This window comes from Bos taurus, chromosome 5 (assembly GCF_002263795.3).
Source record: "Bos taurus isolate L1 Dominette 01449 registration number 42190680 breed Hereford chromosome 5, ARS-UCD2.0, whole genome shotgun sequence".
NCBI classification, from domain to species: Eukaryota; Metazoa; Chordata; class Mammalia; order Artiodactyla; family Bovidae; genus Bos; species Bos taurus.
The window spans coordinates 84,749,780-84,770,144 of record NC_037332.1 but is presented as its reverse complement, the minus strand read 5'-3'; the positions used below and the strand labels follow the sequence as shown (position 1 = coordinate 84,770,144).

General features: G+C 38.4%; 1 protein-coding gene and 1 long non-coding RNA gene across 4 annotated transcripts in view; one reads left to right on the top strand and one right to left on the bottom strand.

The window, feature by feature from the left end:
- Positions 1-20,365, bottom strand: part of KRAS (KRAS proto-oncogene, GTPase) — a 39,542-nt gene that overhangs the window by 18,897 nt on the left and 280 nt on the right. For 2 of the 3 annotated variants that reach the window (NM_001110001.3, XM_024992102.2), the window contains exon 2: positions 16,621-16,742. In NM_001110001.3, the coding sequence (NP_001103471.1) occupies positions 16,621-16,731 (111 nt within the window). In that variant the 5' untranslated portion in view covers positions 16,732-16,742. Of the gene's footprint in view, positions 1-16,620; positions 16,743-16,986; positions 20,307-20,365 lie in introns of those variants that run through there. The other variant, XM_059886665.1, reaches the window with a different exon arrangement.
- On the top strand, positions 9,535-16,621 carry LOC104972526 (uncharacterized). The gene is made up of 3 exons (XR_806864.4): positions 9,535-11,669; positions 14,535-14,667; positions 14,887-16,621. It is a non-coding gene; the product is annotated as an uncharacterized lncRNA (long non-coding RNA).

The following is a 20,365-nucleotide window of genomic DNA, read 5'->3' as shown; positions in this document are numbered from 1 at the left end:
CTAGAGCGTTTGTTCCAGCTTCAGAGCAGCCACAAGGAAAAAAGTATATGGAGGTAAGAAAAAATGTATGTGTCAACGGAGACTCTTTCCCAAGATGAAAAGCCTCAATAAGCAAACGACAGCCCACAGGCCAAATCCTGCTCACTTGTTTTTGTGTGGCCTATGAGCCAAGAATAGTTTTTAGGTTTCTAAATGGTTGTTAAAAAAACAGATTATGTGACAAAGAACCAAATGATGCTTAACAGAAGTTTGCCAACCCCGCTCTAAGCTTATTAACGCCTTATCACAAATCTAAAGTACTCTTAACATATATTACTCCTTTTATTTGTAAAAAAACAAATCATCATTGAGAAAAAATACAGGTTATAAAGCATAACCAGTTTAAAACCACATAAATTCCACAATGAAACTAGTTAAAGATAAAGCAAGAAAAGGAATAAGACTTTACATTTTTAATTAGTGTTATTTCCAAAATAGTACTAATAATATAGAATAAACTTTTAGATCAGGTACATATGTTACTAACATCCTCTGGAAACTAGGATAAAAAAAAGCCACTTAAAAACTAACTCAACACAATAAAATGATAAATGAGGGAAAGTTATTCCATAATTTCCCCTTATTCCCAGCTAAAGTACTATTTTTTTAATTTAAAAAAGAAAAACTTTTCTAAATGAAATATACTATGCTGGCAAAAATTAAACACAGACTGAAGCCAAACATTTCTGGTGATACAGTTTACAGGTACAGCCCTTTGGGAAAGCAAGTATGGTACTTATCAAGAGCCACACAAATGTTCATAGCCTTTGACACAATAATGCTACTTATGGTAAAGGATGCTAAGAAAATACGGTTTACTTTCAAAAAACTATAGTTAAGAAATATACTTAACATGTATATCCCAAAACATTTTACCACAGAGCACAAAATTACAGACTTTTAATACCCACAATCTTATGCCATTTATCTATTTTCAAAATATACTCCAAATCCAAGCACTCAGCACCATCACCCTAGCCCAATGTGCTTGTGTCTCAGGCAATCTCCTACAATTGCTTTCTAGTGGTCGTTGCTAGTCCTACAATATATATTCTAACAGCAGCTGGTGATCATATTACAATCTGCAACTATATACTTATGTGTAATTATTCAAGTCGATATCCCCTGCGTGGCTGTACACTCCAGGATGGTTCAGCTTGCATCTGTTTTACTCACTACTATGTACCCTGTGTGTCAGTCTTGAACACTGCAGGTATTCAGTAGTTGAACAAATGAATAAACCACTCCACTGTAAACATATGAGGCACTATAAAACAGTCTTATAAAAACAGCTATAAGAATCAACCTCCCTGACTTCAAACTATACTACAAAGCTACAGTCATCAAGACAGTACGGTCCTGGCACAAAAAAATAAATACGGAACAATGGAACAAGACAGAAAGTCCAAAGATAAACCCATGCATATATGGACACCTTTTCTTTGACAAAGGAGGCAAGAACATACAACGGAGAAAAGACAGTGTCTTCAATAAGTGGTGCAATAAGCTGTCCTGGAAAAACTGGACACCTACATGTAAAAGAAAGACATTAAGAACACTCCCTAACACCATATACAAAAATAAACTCAAATCAGATTAAATACTTAAATGTAAGGCCAAAAACTATAAGGCTCTTAGAGGAAAACATAGGCAGTACACTCTTTGACATAAATCGCAGGAAGATTCTCTTTAACACACATCCTAGATTAACAGAAATAAAAACAAAACAAAACAAAAAACAAATGGGACCCAGTAAAACTTAAAGTTTCTGCACAGCAAAGGAAACTATAAACAAGATGAAGATAACCCTCAAAATGGGAGAAAATAATTGCAAACATAGTAACCAACAGAGGATTAATCTCCAAAATATATAAACAGCTCATACAGCTTAATGTCAAAAAAATGAACATAATCAAAACATGCGCAGAAGACCTAAACAGACATTTCTCCAAAGAAGACATACAGACAGCCAATAAACACAAAAAAAGATGCTCAACACTGCTCATTATTCAGTTCAGTGGCTCAGTCCCATCCAACTCTTTGCAACCCATGGACTGCAGCATGCCAGGCTTGCATGTCTACCATCAACTCCCAGAGTTTACTCAAATTCATGTCCATTGAGTCCCTGATGCCATCCAACCATCTCTTCCTCTGTCGTCCCTTTCTCCTCCTGCCTTCAAGCTTTCCCAGCATCATGGTCTTTTCCAATGAGCTAGTTTTTCGCATCAGGTGACCAAAATATTGGAGCTTCAGCATCGGTCCTTCCAATGAATATTCAGGACTGATTTCCTTTAGAATTGACTGGTTTGATCTCTTTGCTGTCCAAGGGACTCTCAACAGTCTTCTCCAATACCACAGTTCAAAAGCTCATTATCAGAGAAATGCAAATCAAAACTACAAACCTCACATCAGTCAGAATGGCCATCATCAAAAAATTTACAAACAATAATGCTGGCGAAGATGAGATAAGGGAATCCTCCTGCATAGCTGTTAGAAATGTAAACTGACATAGTCACTATGGAGAACAGTGCGGAAATTCCTTAAAAAACTAGGAATAAATCTAACCATATGACCCCGCAATCCCACTACTGGGCACATACCCTGAGAAAAGCATAATTCTAAAAGACATATGTATCCCAATGTTCACTGCAGCAATATTTACCATAGCCAGGACTTGGAAGCAACCTAGATATCCATCAACAGATGAATGCATAAAGATGTGGTACATATATACAATGGAATATTACTCAGCCATAAAAAGGAACGGATTTGAGTCAGTTGTAGCGAGGTGAATGAACCTAGAACCTCTTACACAGAGTGAAATAAATCAGAAAGAGAAAAACAAATATTACATATCAACGCATATATATATACATGGAATCTAGAAAAGTAGTACTGATGACTCTAACAGAGAACAGGCTTGTGGATACATGGACACAATCAGGAAAGGTGAGAGTGGGGCAAACTGCGAACGTAGCACTGACATACACACACTATCACATATAAAACAGACAGCGGGAAGCTGCTATTTAACGCAGGGAGCTCAGCCTGGTGCTTTGTGATGACCTACAGGAGAAGGGTGGGGGAGGGGAGGAGGCTCAAGAGGCAGGGGATATATATTAATATGCAATTATGACTGATTCACGTTGTTGTATGGCAGAAATCAACACAATAATGTAAAGCAATTTTCCACTAATTAAAAAATAATAATAAACAGGGTGTACCCATCTCATCACCACTCACTCAACAACAGGTCTTACATTTTTATTTTTCTCAGTTTGTTAGACCAAAACCCTATTGTTTTAATATCTCCTTCTTTGAGGACTAGTAATGTTACATCGTTTTTCTTTTTCATATTTATTCCCATAACCTGTGTCCTTTGCCCTTTTGGGATTTTGGTCTTTTTTGTACTGACCCAAAGAAAGGCAATGCCAAAGGATGCTCAAACTACTGCACAATCTCACTCATCTCACATGCTAGTAAAGTAATGCTCAAAATTCTCCAAGCCAGGCTTCAGCAATACGTGAACCGTGAACTTCCAGATGTTCAAGCTCGTTGTAGAAAAGGCAGAGGAACCAGAGATCAAATTGCCAACATCTGGTGGATCACAGAAAAAGGAAGAGAGTTCCAGAAAAACATCGATTTCTGCTTTATTGACTATGCCAAAGCCTCTGACTGTGTGGATCACAATAAAATGTGGAAAATTCTGAAAGAGATGGGAATACCAGACCATCTGACCTGCCTCTTGAGAAACCTGTATGCAGTCAGGAAGCAACAGTTAGAACTGGACATGAAACAACACACTGATTTCAAACAGGAAAAGGAATATGTCAAGGCTGTATATTGTCACTCTGCTTATTTAACTTATATGCAGAGTACATCATGAGAAATGCTGGGCTGGAGAAAGCACAAGCTGGAATCAAGATTGCCGGGAGAAATATCAATAACCTCAGATATGCAGATGACACCACCCTTATGGCAGAAATGAAGAACTAAAGGGCCTCTTGATGAAAGTGAAGGAGGAGAGTGAAAAAGTTGGCTTAAAGCTCACCATTCAGAAAACTAAGATCATGGCATCTGGTCCCATCACTTCATGGGAAATAGATGGAGAAACAGTGTAAACAGTGTCAGACTTTAGTTTTTTGGACTCCAAAATCACTGCAGATGGTGACTGCACCCATGAAATTAAACAACGCTTACTCCTTGGAAGGAAAGTTACGACCAACCTAGACAGCATATTAAAAAGCAGAGGCATTTCTTTGCCAAAAAAGGTCCGTCTAGTCAAGGCTATGGTTTTTCCAGTAGTCATGCCTGTATGTGAGAGTCGGACTATAAAGAAAGCTGAGCGCAGAAGAATTGATGCCTTTGAACTGTGGTGTTGGAGAAGACTCTTGAGTCCCTTGGACTGCAGGGAGATCCAACCAGTCCATCCTAAAGGAGATCAGTCCTGAGTGTTCACTGCTGAAACTCCAATACTTTGGCCACCTGATGCAAAGAGCTGACTCATTTGGAAAGACACTGATGCTGGGAAAGATTGAGGGCAGGAGGAGAAGGGGATGACAGAGGATGAGATGGTTGGATGGCATCACCGACTCAATGGACGTTAAGTTTGGGTGAACTCCGGGAGTTGGTGATGGACGGGGAGGCCTGACGTGCTGCAGTTCATGGGGTCGCAATGAGTCGGACATGACTGAGCGACTGAACTGAACCAACTAAAGTTTTTTAAAGTGTCTTCCAACTTATTAAAGTGTCTTCAAGTGTTGTTTTATGTGTAGAAACTGATCTGTAGACCCAACAGAGGAATTTGAAAGTTAAGAATAAATCTTTCAAGAATGAGATAAATTCACTTATCAGGACATCATTTTGTCATTTTTCTATTATAATTAACAGTAATCAAGGTATTCAATATGTTCATCTTCTCATACATTCAGCTGAGTTTTCCACTAAGGTAGTTAACCCTGTCATGAGAAAACATAGTACAGTAAACGGAAAATCTAAAGAAATTATAACTTTTACTCTCCGGGAGTTGGTGATGGACAGGGAGGCCTGGTGTGCTGCGATTCATGTGGTCGCAAAGAGTCAGACACGACTGAGCGACTGAACTGAACTGAAGAGTAATCATATTACTATTAATAGTAATTATGACAGCCAAGGCTTACTGAACCCTTATTTATATGTAGGATACTGTGATAAGCATATTACAAGCCTTATCCCATTTAATCTCCATCTTCATGCTGCTGATTCCATCAGATGCTCTTGTAAATATGAACAGGGCTGCTGGAAATGTCAGCTAATGTATTCTTTGAGGATTTACTTTTGAAATGTTTGTGAGATTTTCTTATTGTGCTATTGTAAGTATTTTTCATGTACAGCTCTATAACACCAACAGAAAAAATTGAGAAACTTTTACTCTTTCAATGCTCAAGTATTCTGTTACCCTTCTAAAAGATTCTATCATAGAATGATGTATGTGTAAGAACATACATGAACCCAACACCCAGGTCTCCCGGATTGCAGGTAGATTCTTTACCAGCTAAGCCACAAGGGAAGCCCAAGAAAGTGGGTAGCCTATCCCTTCTCCAGTGGATCTTCCTGACCCAGGAATCAAAGCGAGGTCTCCTGCATTGCAGGTAGATTTGTTACTGACTGAGCTATCAGGGAAGCATATTCCATACACTGGTTATAAATCATCAAAAGTGGTTGTACACAGCTAGTTCTCAAAGACAGCTAGAACATACAATAGCCTTGTATGTTAGAATTACAATATAGAAACAAAGAATTTGGGACATACAAACACAGGCGTATTTATTAGTTCATTCCCACCTGCTGCTGCTGCTGCTAAGTCACTTCAGTCGTGTCCGACTCTGTGCGACCCCATAGACGGCAGCCCACCAGGCTCCACCATCCCTGGAATTCTCCAGGCAAGAACACTGGAGTGGGTTGCCATTTCCTTCTCCAATGCATGAAAGTGAAAAGTGAAAGTAAAGTCACTCAGACCACCTACTCCTTTCTCCCTTGCATCATAGGAACACTTACTAAAAATCCACTAGGTATCATATACTGTGCCAGGCATTAATAAAGTTTCTAACCTCAAAGAACTAGGTCTGGTGAAAGAGCTATGAATGTAAACATATGATTACAACTCAATGAAATAAATGCAAAATGCCTTATGTAGAACAAGATGGCAAATAAAAGAAGAGATCAACTTTGCTTATATGAATTAAGAAAGACAGGAGGACCACTCCAGGCAGAAAGGTGCACAGATAGCACAGAAACATGAAACAGCATGCTCAGTACATGGAACCAACAAGTCCTTCTAAGAGACTATAGGCAATTAGAAGTGAAACTGCACCATCAAGCAGAGGCCAGGTTATGGAGGGTCTAATAAGCCATTTTAAGAAGTTTTGAACTTCACTGTATACTAAGTCATGAAAAGGTTTTTAAGTAGGGGGAGGATCGAATTGACATGATTCACTATTATTATGGCTCACCGCATTATTATGACAAATTATAGAAAGAGCCCAAACTAGAGGCTGGAAGAGAGGTTTCAGAAGCTTTTACAAGAACCTGAAGTAAGGTAGCAACAGTAGTAAGACGGAGAAGATTAAACAGTTTTAATAAATACTTAACGGGTAAAACGGACAGAAAAACCCTCATATATCCCTACAGCAACGTTTACAGCACTGTCATTCAAAATAGCCCAAAAGAGGACACTATCCAAGTGCCTATCAACTGATGACTACATAAATAAATATTCATACAAGAGAATATTATTCAGCCATAAAGAGGAATGAAGTATCGAAACACAACATAGATGAACCCTGAAAAATTATCCTACATGAAGGAAACCAGACACAAAAGGCCACATATTGCATGATTTCAATTAAATATTTAGAATAGGCAAATCCACAAAGACAGAAAATGGATTAATAATTGCCAGGGGCTGACTGGAGAAGGGTTTGGGTCATAACTGCTAATTGGTATAGACTTAAATAGGGTGATGGTGATAGTTGCGTAACTTTGTGAATATACTAAAAACCACTGAACTGTACATTTTAAGAGGGTGAATTTTATGTTATGTGAATTATATTTCCATTGTTTTAAATGGCACAGCTGACTGTTTAGAGATGAGAACTTAAGAGGAAGGGGAAAGGAAAAGATGGGTTCAATCTGAGGCATGTTAAATTTCATGTTTGTAGGTTGCTCTGGTGCTATGACCTGCAGGCAGCTTTGAAACACAGGTCTGATGCTCAGGGCCAAAGTCATCCAAACTAGAGATATACTCCTGAACCTTGCATATGTGGCAGCTGCACAACTCCACTTACTTGTGGTGTGCGTGCGTTCAGTTGCTTAGTCATGTCCGACTCTTTGTGACCCTTTGAACTGTAGCCCATGAGGCTCCTCTGTCCATGGGATTTCCCATGCAAGAATACTGGAGTAGGTTGCCATTTCCTTCTCCAGGGTTATCTTCCCGACCCAGGGATCAAACCCACATCTCCTGTGTCTTCTGCACTGCAGGAAATCTTCTTTACCCACTAAGCCATCAGGCAAGGCCACGTGTGGTGTGTGAGTATGCACAAACTACTTAATCTGTAGTGTACCCTAAGCTGCCATTCCTTTAGCTATAAAAGTGGGTAAATAATAATACATAGGACTTTGTATACAGGTTAAAGACCATGAAAATTCCTTTATAAAATGAAAAGTCCTATAAAAAGCTAACTGAACATCTACACCTGGACCACTTTTCCCAAAACCACTCACTGTATTTCAAAATAAATATAATGGAGCTAGATAAGATCCAGGAAAAAAGAGCTAAAACTCTGAGGTTTATGAAGGATTTCTGTACTGATTAGGGAGCAAGGGTGTTAAAAGAGCTTGTTCTCACGGCAGAATTCTGATTAAGACATTCATTAAAAGTAAGAATAAAGAAAACAAAGACTTCTTTCAAATGATGGATATTTGAAATTATAAAAACCCATCGACTCTTAGCTTAGGACTAGAGAATAAAAAGGGTACTATGCCCAAGAGATAAAACTAGTTCAAAAATCTGAATAAACTCAAGGAAAATTTGAATGACAAAGTTTCGAAAATAAGCCTATATCTGTAACCTGTTGAAGTCATGTGGCATTCTCCCACAAATTATCACTCGATGTCAAAGTCAGATTGGATCCATCATGGATCCAATCTTAATAATTACAGATGCCAATATAATTTTCATATATTGAATTATGTACCTCTCAGCTATTCTTTAATTGGCCTAATACCAATTTCTTTGTATATTTTTATCTCTAATACATCTGTATTATTCAATTCCTCAAGGTTTTAAAGGGGGGAAGAAAATAAATATCAAGTAATCTAATAGTACCTAATACTCTAGTGACTCTTCTCCCTCAAAAATGAGGATGTATTTTTCCCTCTCAAACAGTATATATGCATTAAAAAAAAAAAATACTATGGAGAGTGTGGCATATGTCCTACCATATTTTATGTACATATTCCCATACAAAGGGCTATGATACAGCTTCTCTTACATAATGAACCATTTTTCAATGTCAGTACATACAGATCTACTTAATCCCTTCCAAAAACTGTGTAATATCATTTATATAAATATGCCATAACTTACTTCACCCATTCCTTACTAGTAGATGTGTAGATTATTTTCACTTTTAAAAATTGTAAACAGTGCAATAAACACTCCTGGATATACATTTAAACATTTATCCAATTGAATCTTTCAGGTAAATTTCTGTAAGTGGGATCAACTGACATGTGGTTTCCATTTTGACATGTATTGCTAAACTGATGACCTCCAGAAAAGTTTACAATAATGCATGTTCCCATTGCATCATAAAGAGTACACATTTTTCCATACCTTTCCAGGTGTGCTATCATTCTAATCTTAGCCATCATAAAATAAAAAATGTTATTTATGGAATTCCCTGATGGTTTAGTGGTTAAGACTCCACACTGTCACTGCCGAAAGCATAGGTTCAATCCCTGATTGGGGAACTAAGATACCCTAAGCTGCAGAGTGCAGCCAAAAAAAAAAAAAGTTATTTATTGTTTTTACTTGCATGGCCATATTAATGAAGTATCCCTTAATATGGTTCTACATCACCTTTTGTGTGAGTGTGGACAAGTTGGCTATTTGTGTGCTTAGCCCCCACACCCCCGTTTTTATCTTTTTGGATGTTTGCTTTTTTCTAATTCAGATACAGAAGAAAGTCCTGACTTGACAGATGATGCAAATAGTTTTCCCAGGTTTTCATCTGTCTTGTATTTTTGTTAAAGATGTCTTAATTTCCATGTAGCCAAACAGCTCAACTTTTTCCTAAATGGTTTAAGAATGCTTTGAAAAAGTGAAAAGAATCCCTACTTTTCTTAATGGAGAAAAATATTTAATCCCAAGTCTATAAATAAAAAAGCTAACCTAATGTTAAATAACTCAATCTGTGTTAACTGACACTATCATTTTTACTTCCACAGCTAATGTTTAACATTAATTAATGTTGATTAATTAATATTTAAAATTTATATATAGGAGAGAAAGATACAGAGGAAAAATGAACTCATGATTTTCAAATAAAATCTACCTCTTAGCTCTGTCTGCTGAAACGGGTCTAGAAGCAGTGACATCTCAGTAGCAACAAGAACACCCAATATCCAGGTCTTGATGTCTAATCAGCATTCCCTATTAAAATGAATTAGGGCCCGTTAGACAAATGGCTGAGTCCAAGATAGGGACAGGTAAAGTGAACCTGGAATATACTGTGCCAGAAAGTAAGGAAGAGTTCAAAAACTGATGGAAATATGTCGATAAGATACAGAGGCCAGCTTAAAAGCAATTTCACTGGTCATATCAAAAATGAATGTGAGCATAAAAATCAGTGATTATAGGAATAGACTTTAAAACATCAAATGAAAAAAGAACCTGTGAGTCACTACTGATATAAATTAGACAAACCAAATAAATAAAGAGAGGGGAGAGAAGAGAGAACCCTTACTTATGGTAGCTGTCAACTAATAAATGCAGAAGTAATGACAGAGTCAGGTTACCCACCATTGTGCCGTCACGATGGTGGTAGTTTAACATGATGAGAATTATCAGTGGCTGCTACAACCCACTGGGTGCGAGTATATTGGAGAACAAGATATTTACAGTCTCAAAGCATCTCCCCACAGAGTACCTATTATAAAGAATTAAAGATAACTTCACAGAGATAAAACTGATAGATATGAGATAGCTATGACATTAGCCACTAACCAGTGTTAACATAACACCATTAATAATGCAACAAGCCAGGATCTTGTGCCTCCTGATGTGATACCCCAAGGAGGGTATGACATCACTTTCAGAGTATTTCTACCAAAGTATTTCTACCAAAAATGTTTAATCTGAACCTGACCATAGGGAAACCATCAGACAAAACTAAATGAGAAGATGTTCCACAAAACAACTGGCCTGAATTCTTCAAGATGTGCCACTGTCATGAATGACTGAGAAAAGCTGAGAAACTTCTAGACTGTGAGATGTGACAGCTAATTTGTGATCCTGAGATCAGGGGGAAAAAAAACTGCTAAAAGCACATTCTGGAAACTGGTAACATTTGACTACAGAGTATATATTAGACTTTTTATCAGTGTTGAACTTCCTAAATTTTGTCATTGTGTTGGAGTTATACAAGAAATTATCCTTGCTGTTAGAAGATAGTCAGCAAGCTTGTTCCAAAAAGGACTAGACAGTAATTGGTCTCTTGCAACCACTCAACTCTGCCACTGCAGTGCAAAAGCTACACTACAAGCAGCTGTGCCCCAATTAAACTTGACAAAAACAGAAACAAGCTTTACTGGGCCCACAGGCAGGTCAGTTTGCAGACCCCTGTATCCAGAGGAAAGGGGTCCCAACATACTCAACTTATTTTCAAAGAATTCAACAAACATAAATAATGTGTATTCAAGTATGTGTGGGTACATGCAACTTACTTTCAAAGAATTCAGCAAACATAAATAGTATGTATTCAAGTATGCGTGTGTACATAGGGCTTCCCAGGTAGCATTAGTGGTAAAGAACCTGCCTGCCAATGCAGGAGACGTAAGAGAGCGGGTTCGGTCCCTGGGTTGGGAAGATTCCCTGGAGGGGGACATGGCAACACACTCCAGTATTCTTGCCTGGAGAACCCCACGGACAGCGGAGCCTGGTGGGCTACAGTCCATGGAATCGCAAACAGTCGGACACGACTGAAGTAACTCAGCACTTATGGATGCTCACAGAGAGGTATACACACTTAAAACAAGTTTGTGTAGTTTAAAGCTAAGAGGTATTCACTGTACAATTTTTTTTTTAACTACTTTTCCATGGGTTTCAGTTCAGGCAGTTCAGTCACTCAGTCGTGTCCGACTCTGCAACTCCATGAATCGCAGCACGCCAGACCTCCCTGTCCATCACCAACTCCCGGAGTTCACTCAGACTCATGTCCATTGAGTCAAAGATGCCATCCAGCCATCTCATCCTCTGTCGTCCCCTTTTCCTCCTGCCCCCAATCCATCCCAGCATCAGAGTCTTTTCCAATGAGTCAACTCTTCGCATGTTGAAATGTCCCAAATAGAAAGTTCAAAAATTACCGAAGGTAAGCACTGTATCCCTATTTAATCCTCTAAAATATTTTATTTTTACTACCCATTTTTAATTTTATTATATTAAGATCACAATAATATAACTGTTCCATAAACCTAGGTACTATGAGATAATATAATTAAGATATAAGAAATCTATTGCCCTCCTAAAGCATAAAGCCTCTAAGTTACACACAATTAGGATTACTGTCTATAAACAGTAGATCTGCTTCCAAATATGTCTAAGACTATTAAGCTCCACAACGGCAATGATCTGGTGGCCCCTTTTGTTTCTCAATGTATTTGTAGACCCTAGGAAGGCTGCATGGTACTGAGTAGGCACTGAATAACATTTATGAAATTAAGAAATTAATTACATGGTAAATCAGAATCTTATGAGATGCCAAACCATAAAAAGTTTTCCTTTTATTTCCATGGCCAACTTTCATTTGAATGTTTTTAAAGCTTTGTATTTATAAAAACTCCCAAGTTAGAATAAAACATGCCCAATAATTTTTAACATTCAGGTCTCAATAAATAGTTATTATTAAATAAATATTCTTAAATTGACCTAAATACAGTACCTGAATTTTGTGTTAGTTTATTCTAAAAACAAATTAACACAATAAGGTACTCTCAATTATTCTACAGTCCTATAAAACTGCACATAATGTTATCTTTCAGCTTGTCACTTTTGAATAGGCCATTCCTAACACCCCACGAAATTCATCACTAAGCTTTGAACTCTGTAAGGCACCTCCTGTGTGCACCAAAGAAACTCATAGACCTGAAGTGCCACTTCTTGTCCCCTCAGACAAAGCAGCCTCAATCAATGTTAACAAGGGCACCGCCCTGATTTCTTCACATTGCTGCTTTTCCACTCTTAGTTAAAAATATTCACTCACATATTTATTTACGCCTAACTAGTCCACACTAATCTTAATACTAGCAGAGAAAAACTGATACTTTAGATTGTTAAAACATATAAGACTTTTAAATAAAATTTATAGTTATAAATTGTTTATACCCACAGCTTAAATAGAAAAAAATCCAAATTTAGGATTTCAATTGTTATTATAAAAGCAAGTAAGTTGACCAGTAGAGGGCACTCAGTTGAAAGTAGGGGGGTGGTTGAAGAGAGGCCACAGCCTTGAAGAGAAAGAAAGGCATTTACAAAACTGCTGTGTACCTTGTTTTAAAAACAACAATGTTTTTACAGAACTCCAGAGTAAGCTAATATACTGCTAGTTTAGAAAATGAAAGGTTTCCATCTATACTATGTTAAAAGAAAAAAAATCTAACATAAACCACTCTCACGGACTTGAATCTCACAACTTACAGAATGTTTAAAGCTGTATGCAATGCATATTAGGGTCTCAGCCTGGGCACTACTGACATCTAGGGCCATGTCATTTTGCGGGGGGCTGTCCCATGCACTACAGGGAGGTTAACAGAACCCTCGACCTCTCTATCCACTATAGATGCCAGTAGCAGTCCCCATCCTCAAGCTGTGACAACCAAAATTGTCTCCAGATGATTGACAAATGTCCCCTGAGGGGCAAAGTCACCACCCATTCCTCCTTAGTACCTACCGATACACTGTTTTTTTTTTTTAAACAAAAAAGAAAGACAAAAGAAAACTAACAGCTTATATCATTAAACAGTGCTTTTCTTAAATTCCTCTTTAATACTGACTTAATTCTCTAAAGTTTAAATACCTTAATCAGCAAGTCAATTCCACAATTAACATGGAATTTTTTTTTTCAAAGAGAAACTGATATATCTTGGCGAATAAACAGCTCAGAGCGCTAAAGATGGAACCAATCAATCCAATTACAAATCCATTCTTCCTTATTGAGGAGAGAACTGTTTCATCAGAGACTGAATTATAAATGTCACATTAACAGAAGCATGCAGATGTCAATGAATTGGAGCCCGGGAGAAAATACTTCTTATATCTATTTTTATATTATATCCAGTAGATACTGGTTATATATTTGCTAACTGATCACCTGATCCTTCCAATCTCTACTTCCATTTTCCTGCTTCCACCAAATTTGACCTTAGAAAACACATTTCAGAGAATATATTTTTATAATAACTATGACCTCCAAACTATTAAAGTACACATTATTTCTAGCCTAGTATTGTGTGTGAGGACTGAGTTTTTAATCCTGCACCACTAAAAAGGTCTTTCGTTCCCTCTCAGAACTCATAGATGAGCTTCATAAAAGATAAAGATAAAATCTTCTGAGCATAGAAGTAAAGGTGATTATCATGTAAATATAAACATGCTCCATCCATGCATCATACCCAATTCTGTATCAATCTCTGCCATTAAGATGCCATCAGATAGAACGCTGAGTTCAAATTTTGATATATTGGGAAATCCGAATCAGCCTCCAATATTAAATATTTTCTTAATTTGAAGGCCATTTTTTTCATTTTTAAAAAGCTATACAAGAGTACAGTGGAAATTCCACTTAACTTGATCTCAGAAAACTTAAAATTCTATCACTTACTAGCTAAGTATCCTTAAGCAAGTTACAACCTCTCAGAGACCATGTTATTAATAAAATGAAACTATGACCACCTTTCTTACAGTATAAATCTCTGCAAATTCTAAACAACTAGAAAATAAGGTATTACTTAATTAGACATTTTTCTCTAAACTTCTTTCCCCTTGTTTTAATGCAGAAAAACTGATGAGAATTCCAAATGTGCCAAGTCTATGTCCTCTCTTATTTTCTCTGACCTACAGTGTTCACCAATCAAAACCTTTAGCAGTAGCGATGCTCACTATTCTTCAACTTTTTATAAAAATGTCATGTATTTTTGTTTATTAAAATAAACTACTGGATCTCCTGCTTTTCTTCTAGTTGAACTACACCAAGAATTTAATGTGTCAGTTCCCTCAGAGACTCACTGTCACTTGGGAGATAAGAGACAATCTCCGAAACCTTTTCCCAGGTGACTACTCTAGTGACGGGACGTCAGTTTCAAAGTTCACAGGTAATCAATGCTTCCCTGGGTCAAGTCTTCTGATTTGGCAGAAATCATATCAGAGTTAATGGGTTTGAATTTATAAGCTTTTTCTTCCCCCCCAAATAAAGGAGAGCCTTTTAGCTTTATTTAAAATTTATATTACACTTAAACAATTTTGACCAAAAGGTTTCCTAACCTTTTTTTTTAAAATCACATTCTAAATGTATCATTCTTGACCTCTGATAGGAAACAGAGCATAATGGAATTCCTCAGATTTTCAGAGAAGATGGGCACTTCTGCTACAACCATGTTCCAGAATCCCAGGAAAACCACCGTGCTTTGCTTAACTTAAATTCTATTAAAACTCCTTTTTACTTCCAATTTAAATGGCGGAGTATGCTGGCTTTAGGAACAGGTGAACTATTTAATCCTCCTCAAAGTGAAAAATAAACCCATCAGCACTGAACTGACTTGCCAAGAGGAAATACAGAGTGACTCTTACATAGGTGGGTCACTTAAGTTAGACTCCTTTTTACTAATGAGAAATTATTAAACCTGGAAGCCATGTAAAAGTTGATTCTGTGTTTAATTCAGATCTTTGCAAATAAGAGTGTTTTTCTTCATCTTCTTTCCTGCAGTACCAAAAATATTTGACATTTCCTTATGAACAGTTATCTACTCAATCCTCAAAATGCTACACCACAGACATCTTCCCATGGCCAACAATGTCCTCAGAAACTACCTGAGTGCAGTCAAGGTGGTTTGTTTTTTTAAAGACATTACACACATAGCATCCTAACAGGGCATTGTGACCTGTTCTAGGCTCTACAGCTTGGGATGCTGAGAAAGTTCTGGGAAATTTTTCAGAGCTGATTAAAAATCTGGTAATATCAGATCCAGAATAAAAGTCAAAGGATTAGGATTGCTTAACCTGGAATAAAGAAGTCTAAGAAATAATCTAACAACATAAATCTATTTCAAAGATGAGCTGGTACTATGTTAAACTTAACAGGAAGATTCAGACCATGCAAGAAACATACTAATAAGTACATTCTGGAAATTAGTTAAGAAGGACAGTTATGTGCCAGTCCCTCCTGCAGGTCTTTGGGATTAAATAAACCCTTATCTGCGTCGAAGCATCTGAGTACAGTTCTGCCAGAAGGCAGTGGGGACTACTACCTGACCTCTCAAGCTCTCTGCCAGGCCTTTATTCTATCATTTTGCTGTTAGCCATCCTTTGGTTCATTTTCACAAAACTGAAGAAGTCTGAAGATTATTAAGTAATCAATTTGTAATTAAAAAAACAATTCTAACACGGCCTTGAATAAATTGAAAAAGGGCTGAAAAGAAAAGGGAAGGATTGGTGGTGGTACCCTTATATATCAGCTGATATACATACCCACAGAAGCAAAGAATGAGCTTTCTAAAATGTATCAGGTAGTTGTAGGTTCTCCACTACTTCAACATGAAAAGAAAATATGAAAATACTACTAAACAAATGCTTTTAATTATCAAGTGATTATACATCACCAGTGTCAACTCTACATGTGACATCAAAATACCAAAAAAAAAAAAAAAAAAAACAACACACAACCAAAACCCCATAAAAACAAAAGCCACCTTTTTAAAAATGACTATTAGATATGTCTCATTTTACAGACAAGAGGTAAATTCACATTTTCATCCTCTGAGAAAACTCTGTAATACACTTCCAATCAAAATACACATACACTAACACAAAGTGAAGTCACAGTATTACTATCCTGAGAGAAGACGGGCTGGGCTCTCATACCTGTGGTTACTTATAACATCAAAGGAAAGCTGGGAAACCCAAGTACATTTCAGTTAATGTAATAAAACTATGATTAGTATAACTGCCTTATAATGAGTAGTCAGTGAAAATGATCAGAGAAACCATTTTTTGTACCCAAAGGATGGGCCTGCACAAGTCAATATGCATAATATTAAAATAAGATTTACCTCTATCGTAGGATCATATTCATCCACAAAGTGATTCTGAATTAGCTGTATCGTCAAGGCACTCTTGCCTACGCCACCAGCTCCAACTACCACAAGTTTATATTCAGTCATTTTCAGCAGGCCTTATAATAAAAATAATGAAAATGTGACTAAATTAGAACATGTGCCGCACATGAGGTTAATGTAACCCAAACGCTCTATCAATACACAAATTCACCTTTATATGGAAAATTTTCAAAATAACTTCACAAAATTCAAGGAAACACCAGTTGACAACAGAGGTGTATTGCAATGAATTGTAGTTTGTTTACTAACTCCCTCATCAGCATTTGAGAACAACGCATTCAGAGTGCACAGTTCTTTTACCTTCGACGCAGGCTGCTCTATCTAAAGAGCCAGTAGTCTGCTGTTCCGCAGCAGTTAATGGCTCTCGAAGGAGCAAGCCATGACTTCGCTCAGGACAAGTGTTGAGCGCGCTGCTCTATGTCCCGTGGACACAGCCGCACAGAACTTGTTGACAGCTACCACCACAGTATTCCTCACTGATGTGGGTCCCTAAGAGTTACAAGTGGATACGCTGAGTGTCTCTGTTGGAGCCGACAGCTATAGAAAACTTTTTAAAAGCATCATTATGGTCATTCTCCAGGACAGTTAGCAAGAATCAAATTGGGGTGGCAGGAGGATTGTCAAAGCTAGACGCTATGCTGGGAAAATAAAAACTGAGACGCCAAGCAGATGAGGATGACATCTGGTGACATTTTAATCTGTAGATTATCTGCTGGGCAAAATAATGGTGTAAAAAATAAGAGAACTTTGAGAATTGTGAACTATTCAGCATAGATCATCTGATCATCAATCACAATATATGCTATTATTAGTGCTGAAAAATAGCACTTTGCACAGAAAATAGAATTAAATAATATTTAAAGACAAGCATGCTTTTAATGAGAGAATTTCTAAAAGATGTTAGTTATATCACAGTAACCCACATGACTTTTACTCTCTGCTTGTCATATATCAACTCCCAACAGTAGCAATAAATATCAACAACACGTAAGGTTTAACAGCACCAACACAGACAATGTTTTTTAGTTAGTTTCAAACTCTTTGAAATGAATGTATCTACTTTAATCTCCTTTCCCTCAATAACTACATTACTATAAATTTAAGTCATGAACTGGCAGTCAATGTCCAGCAACGTACTATAGGGTAAGTAGTTCCAGATTAACCAAAGTGCAGATATACTATACAAACATTATACACATGCAGCATCCCATTTACTGAACCCCACCACATCCTTGCTCTGGCTCTACTTCCTGAACCCATTCCCAAAGAGCAGACAGGCCCAGCAACTGCTGTATCACAGTTCCTCATGGGCCTGCTCTGTGCCACCTAGGCTTGTCTAGGGCCACCGCCAACACACATTATGTCCTGTTTTGCTCCCTCTTTTCATTCCTAATATTGGCCATAGCAAATGTGATAGGTGAGGATAATCACAGCAAAATGTATCCTCTAGTTCCCTGCCCACCCCACCCCTCCAATAAAATTTGGATAGCCTAGAACAGTAGTTCTGAAAATGTGGTGTAGGAACCCACTAGGGTTCCTAAGACTTTTGGAGAGGGTCCAAGAGGCAAAACCTGGTTTGATGATAATGGTATGTGGTGATTTATCCTTCCCACTCTTATTCTTTCACAAGTGTATACAGTAGAATTTTCCAGACCTGTGATCACAATACATTGACTACAGAAGCAGCTATGAGGATCCAGCTATCTTCTGCTAAGCCATACAATTAGAGAGATTTGTGAAAGTGTGAAACAATGCCGCTCTTCTTGCTAATTGTTGCATTTGTTTTGGAAAACAGTTACTTTTCATTAAATATTCTATTTCTGTTACCAAGTAAAGGGCTAATTATTTCTTTTTTAAAATGAATTAATATTGTTTAATTCTCCATTCTAATTTCTGTTGTGGCAATATTGACACACTCCACATTGGCATCTTCAGTAATTTTGGAGTCCTTATGGCCAGTAAGTGAGCTAGTCTAGGGGAGATCGTGGACAAATACTGGATTAGTGCTTAGCTTGTACATACACATGTGAATTCTCAACACCACACACTTTCTGGTCTACTTTTTTATGCAGTGGTTATTTCTGAAAAAAATCTTTGACTTGGATTTCAAAAAATCAAGTTTCTTTAAATCCACTAGACAGAAATGGGTTCCCATGGAAAATCACAGGCCAAAGGAGTCCCCTGTGCCCAAAGCTACATAAGCTAGTAAGGGGTGGAACTGGGACCAGAACTGAGCATTTCATTCAGGCAAAAAAATGTTCACTTTTTCGGTCATAAAAAAAAATGAATTATCACTTCATCTACTGTCTCTTAAAACCAAGAATGCCTGTGGACGGATACAGTCTAAGGTAAACAGTACTGCTATCAACCATTTTTGACGTCTCTAGCCCACTATACGATCGAGTCAGCATTTCGGACCTTAGTCACCTAAGAACGACATCACTCGTAAGGTTGATTCTGAGATGATGACTATGAACAGAATTTTTTCCCTTTGTAATTTCTTTTGAACGATTTTTTTTTCCATTACAAATATAACATGTATAGTAAGTAAGAACTAGAAAATGCTTTTTTGTTCTTAACCACTCGTTTTGGTGGATTATCAAGATTTAAGAAGGCCAGTTTAGGACTTCACCTGCACCACTGCACATGCCTCAGAGTATTTCAGGCACTTGGCTGGCAGATTGCTACAATTAACTTCTCTTGTAGGTCGCTTTGAAAAAAAAAAAAAAAAGGCCTGAGAACCGTTTAGGAGTACTTTAATAACTCCTGGGATGGGGGTCAAATTTGTACGCATAAGGGTAATACAGAAGGCATGGGGGAAAGGAAAACAGGCAAATTAAACTTCACGTGCAATTTTAACTACTGCTGTTTACACTCAACTAGCAAGGAAAGAGCCCTGCTTCTGCTGTGCGGGTTTGCTGTGTGTGTTTTAACTTGACAAAGCAAAACAGACCTTCTGGGATTAACTTTTTCCTTTACACGAAGTCCAGGCTTTACGTTGCAGGGTGTTGGCCACCTGTTCTTTCACCACCATCTCTACCTCCACCACCTCCTTTGTGGCCACAGCAATGTCACAGCCCATACGGGGGGGGGGGAGGGGAGCCGTCAGGAACTCGGCTGCAGATGCATTTTTTCCAAACACAATAACCTCCATCAGTGGTCTCTATGCACTTTCCCCTGCGCCTCCAAAACGCGACCTCGCCTCTTACTCATCTATCCCCCCTACACACTGAAAAAGGACCACAAGCCGTCCAGTCTGCGCTTGGGGAAGTTTATACCTTCGTCCCAGAGATGAGAGATGCAGCAGAGAAGGCAGCAACCGGGGCAGCCCAGTACTAGGAAGGGAGGAAGAGGTGCGGGAGCGGAGAGGAGGGTGAGGGAAGGACGGCGAGGGGGAGGGGAGGCCGGAGCGCCGCGGGAGTAACCTCTACCGCACCCGACCGCCCAGAGGGGCGGCCCGCCCGGCCCGCGAGTTTCTCCCCGGCCGCCTCCAGCCGCGGCTCTCGGGGAGGAGGAAGGAAGGGGTTCCCCGTCCAGGAAGCAGCCCCAGCGGCGGCCGCCTCCAGCCTCACCCTCCTCAGCCCCGCACCGCCCATTCCTCATTCCCCGCGTCGCTGCGTCTCCCCCTGCAGACCGCCCCCCCGCCACCGGCCCCGTCCGCCCGGCGGCCCGCCCGCCC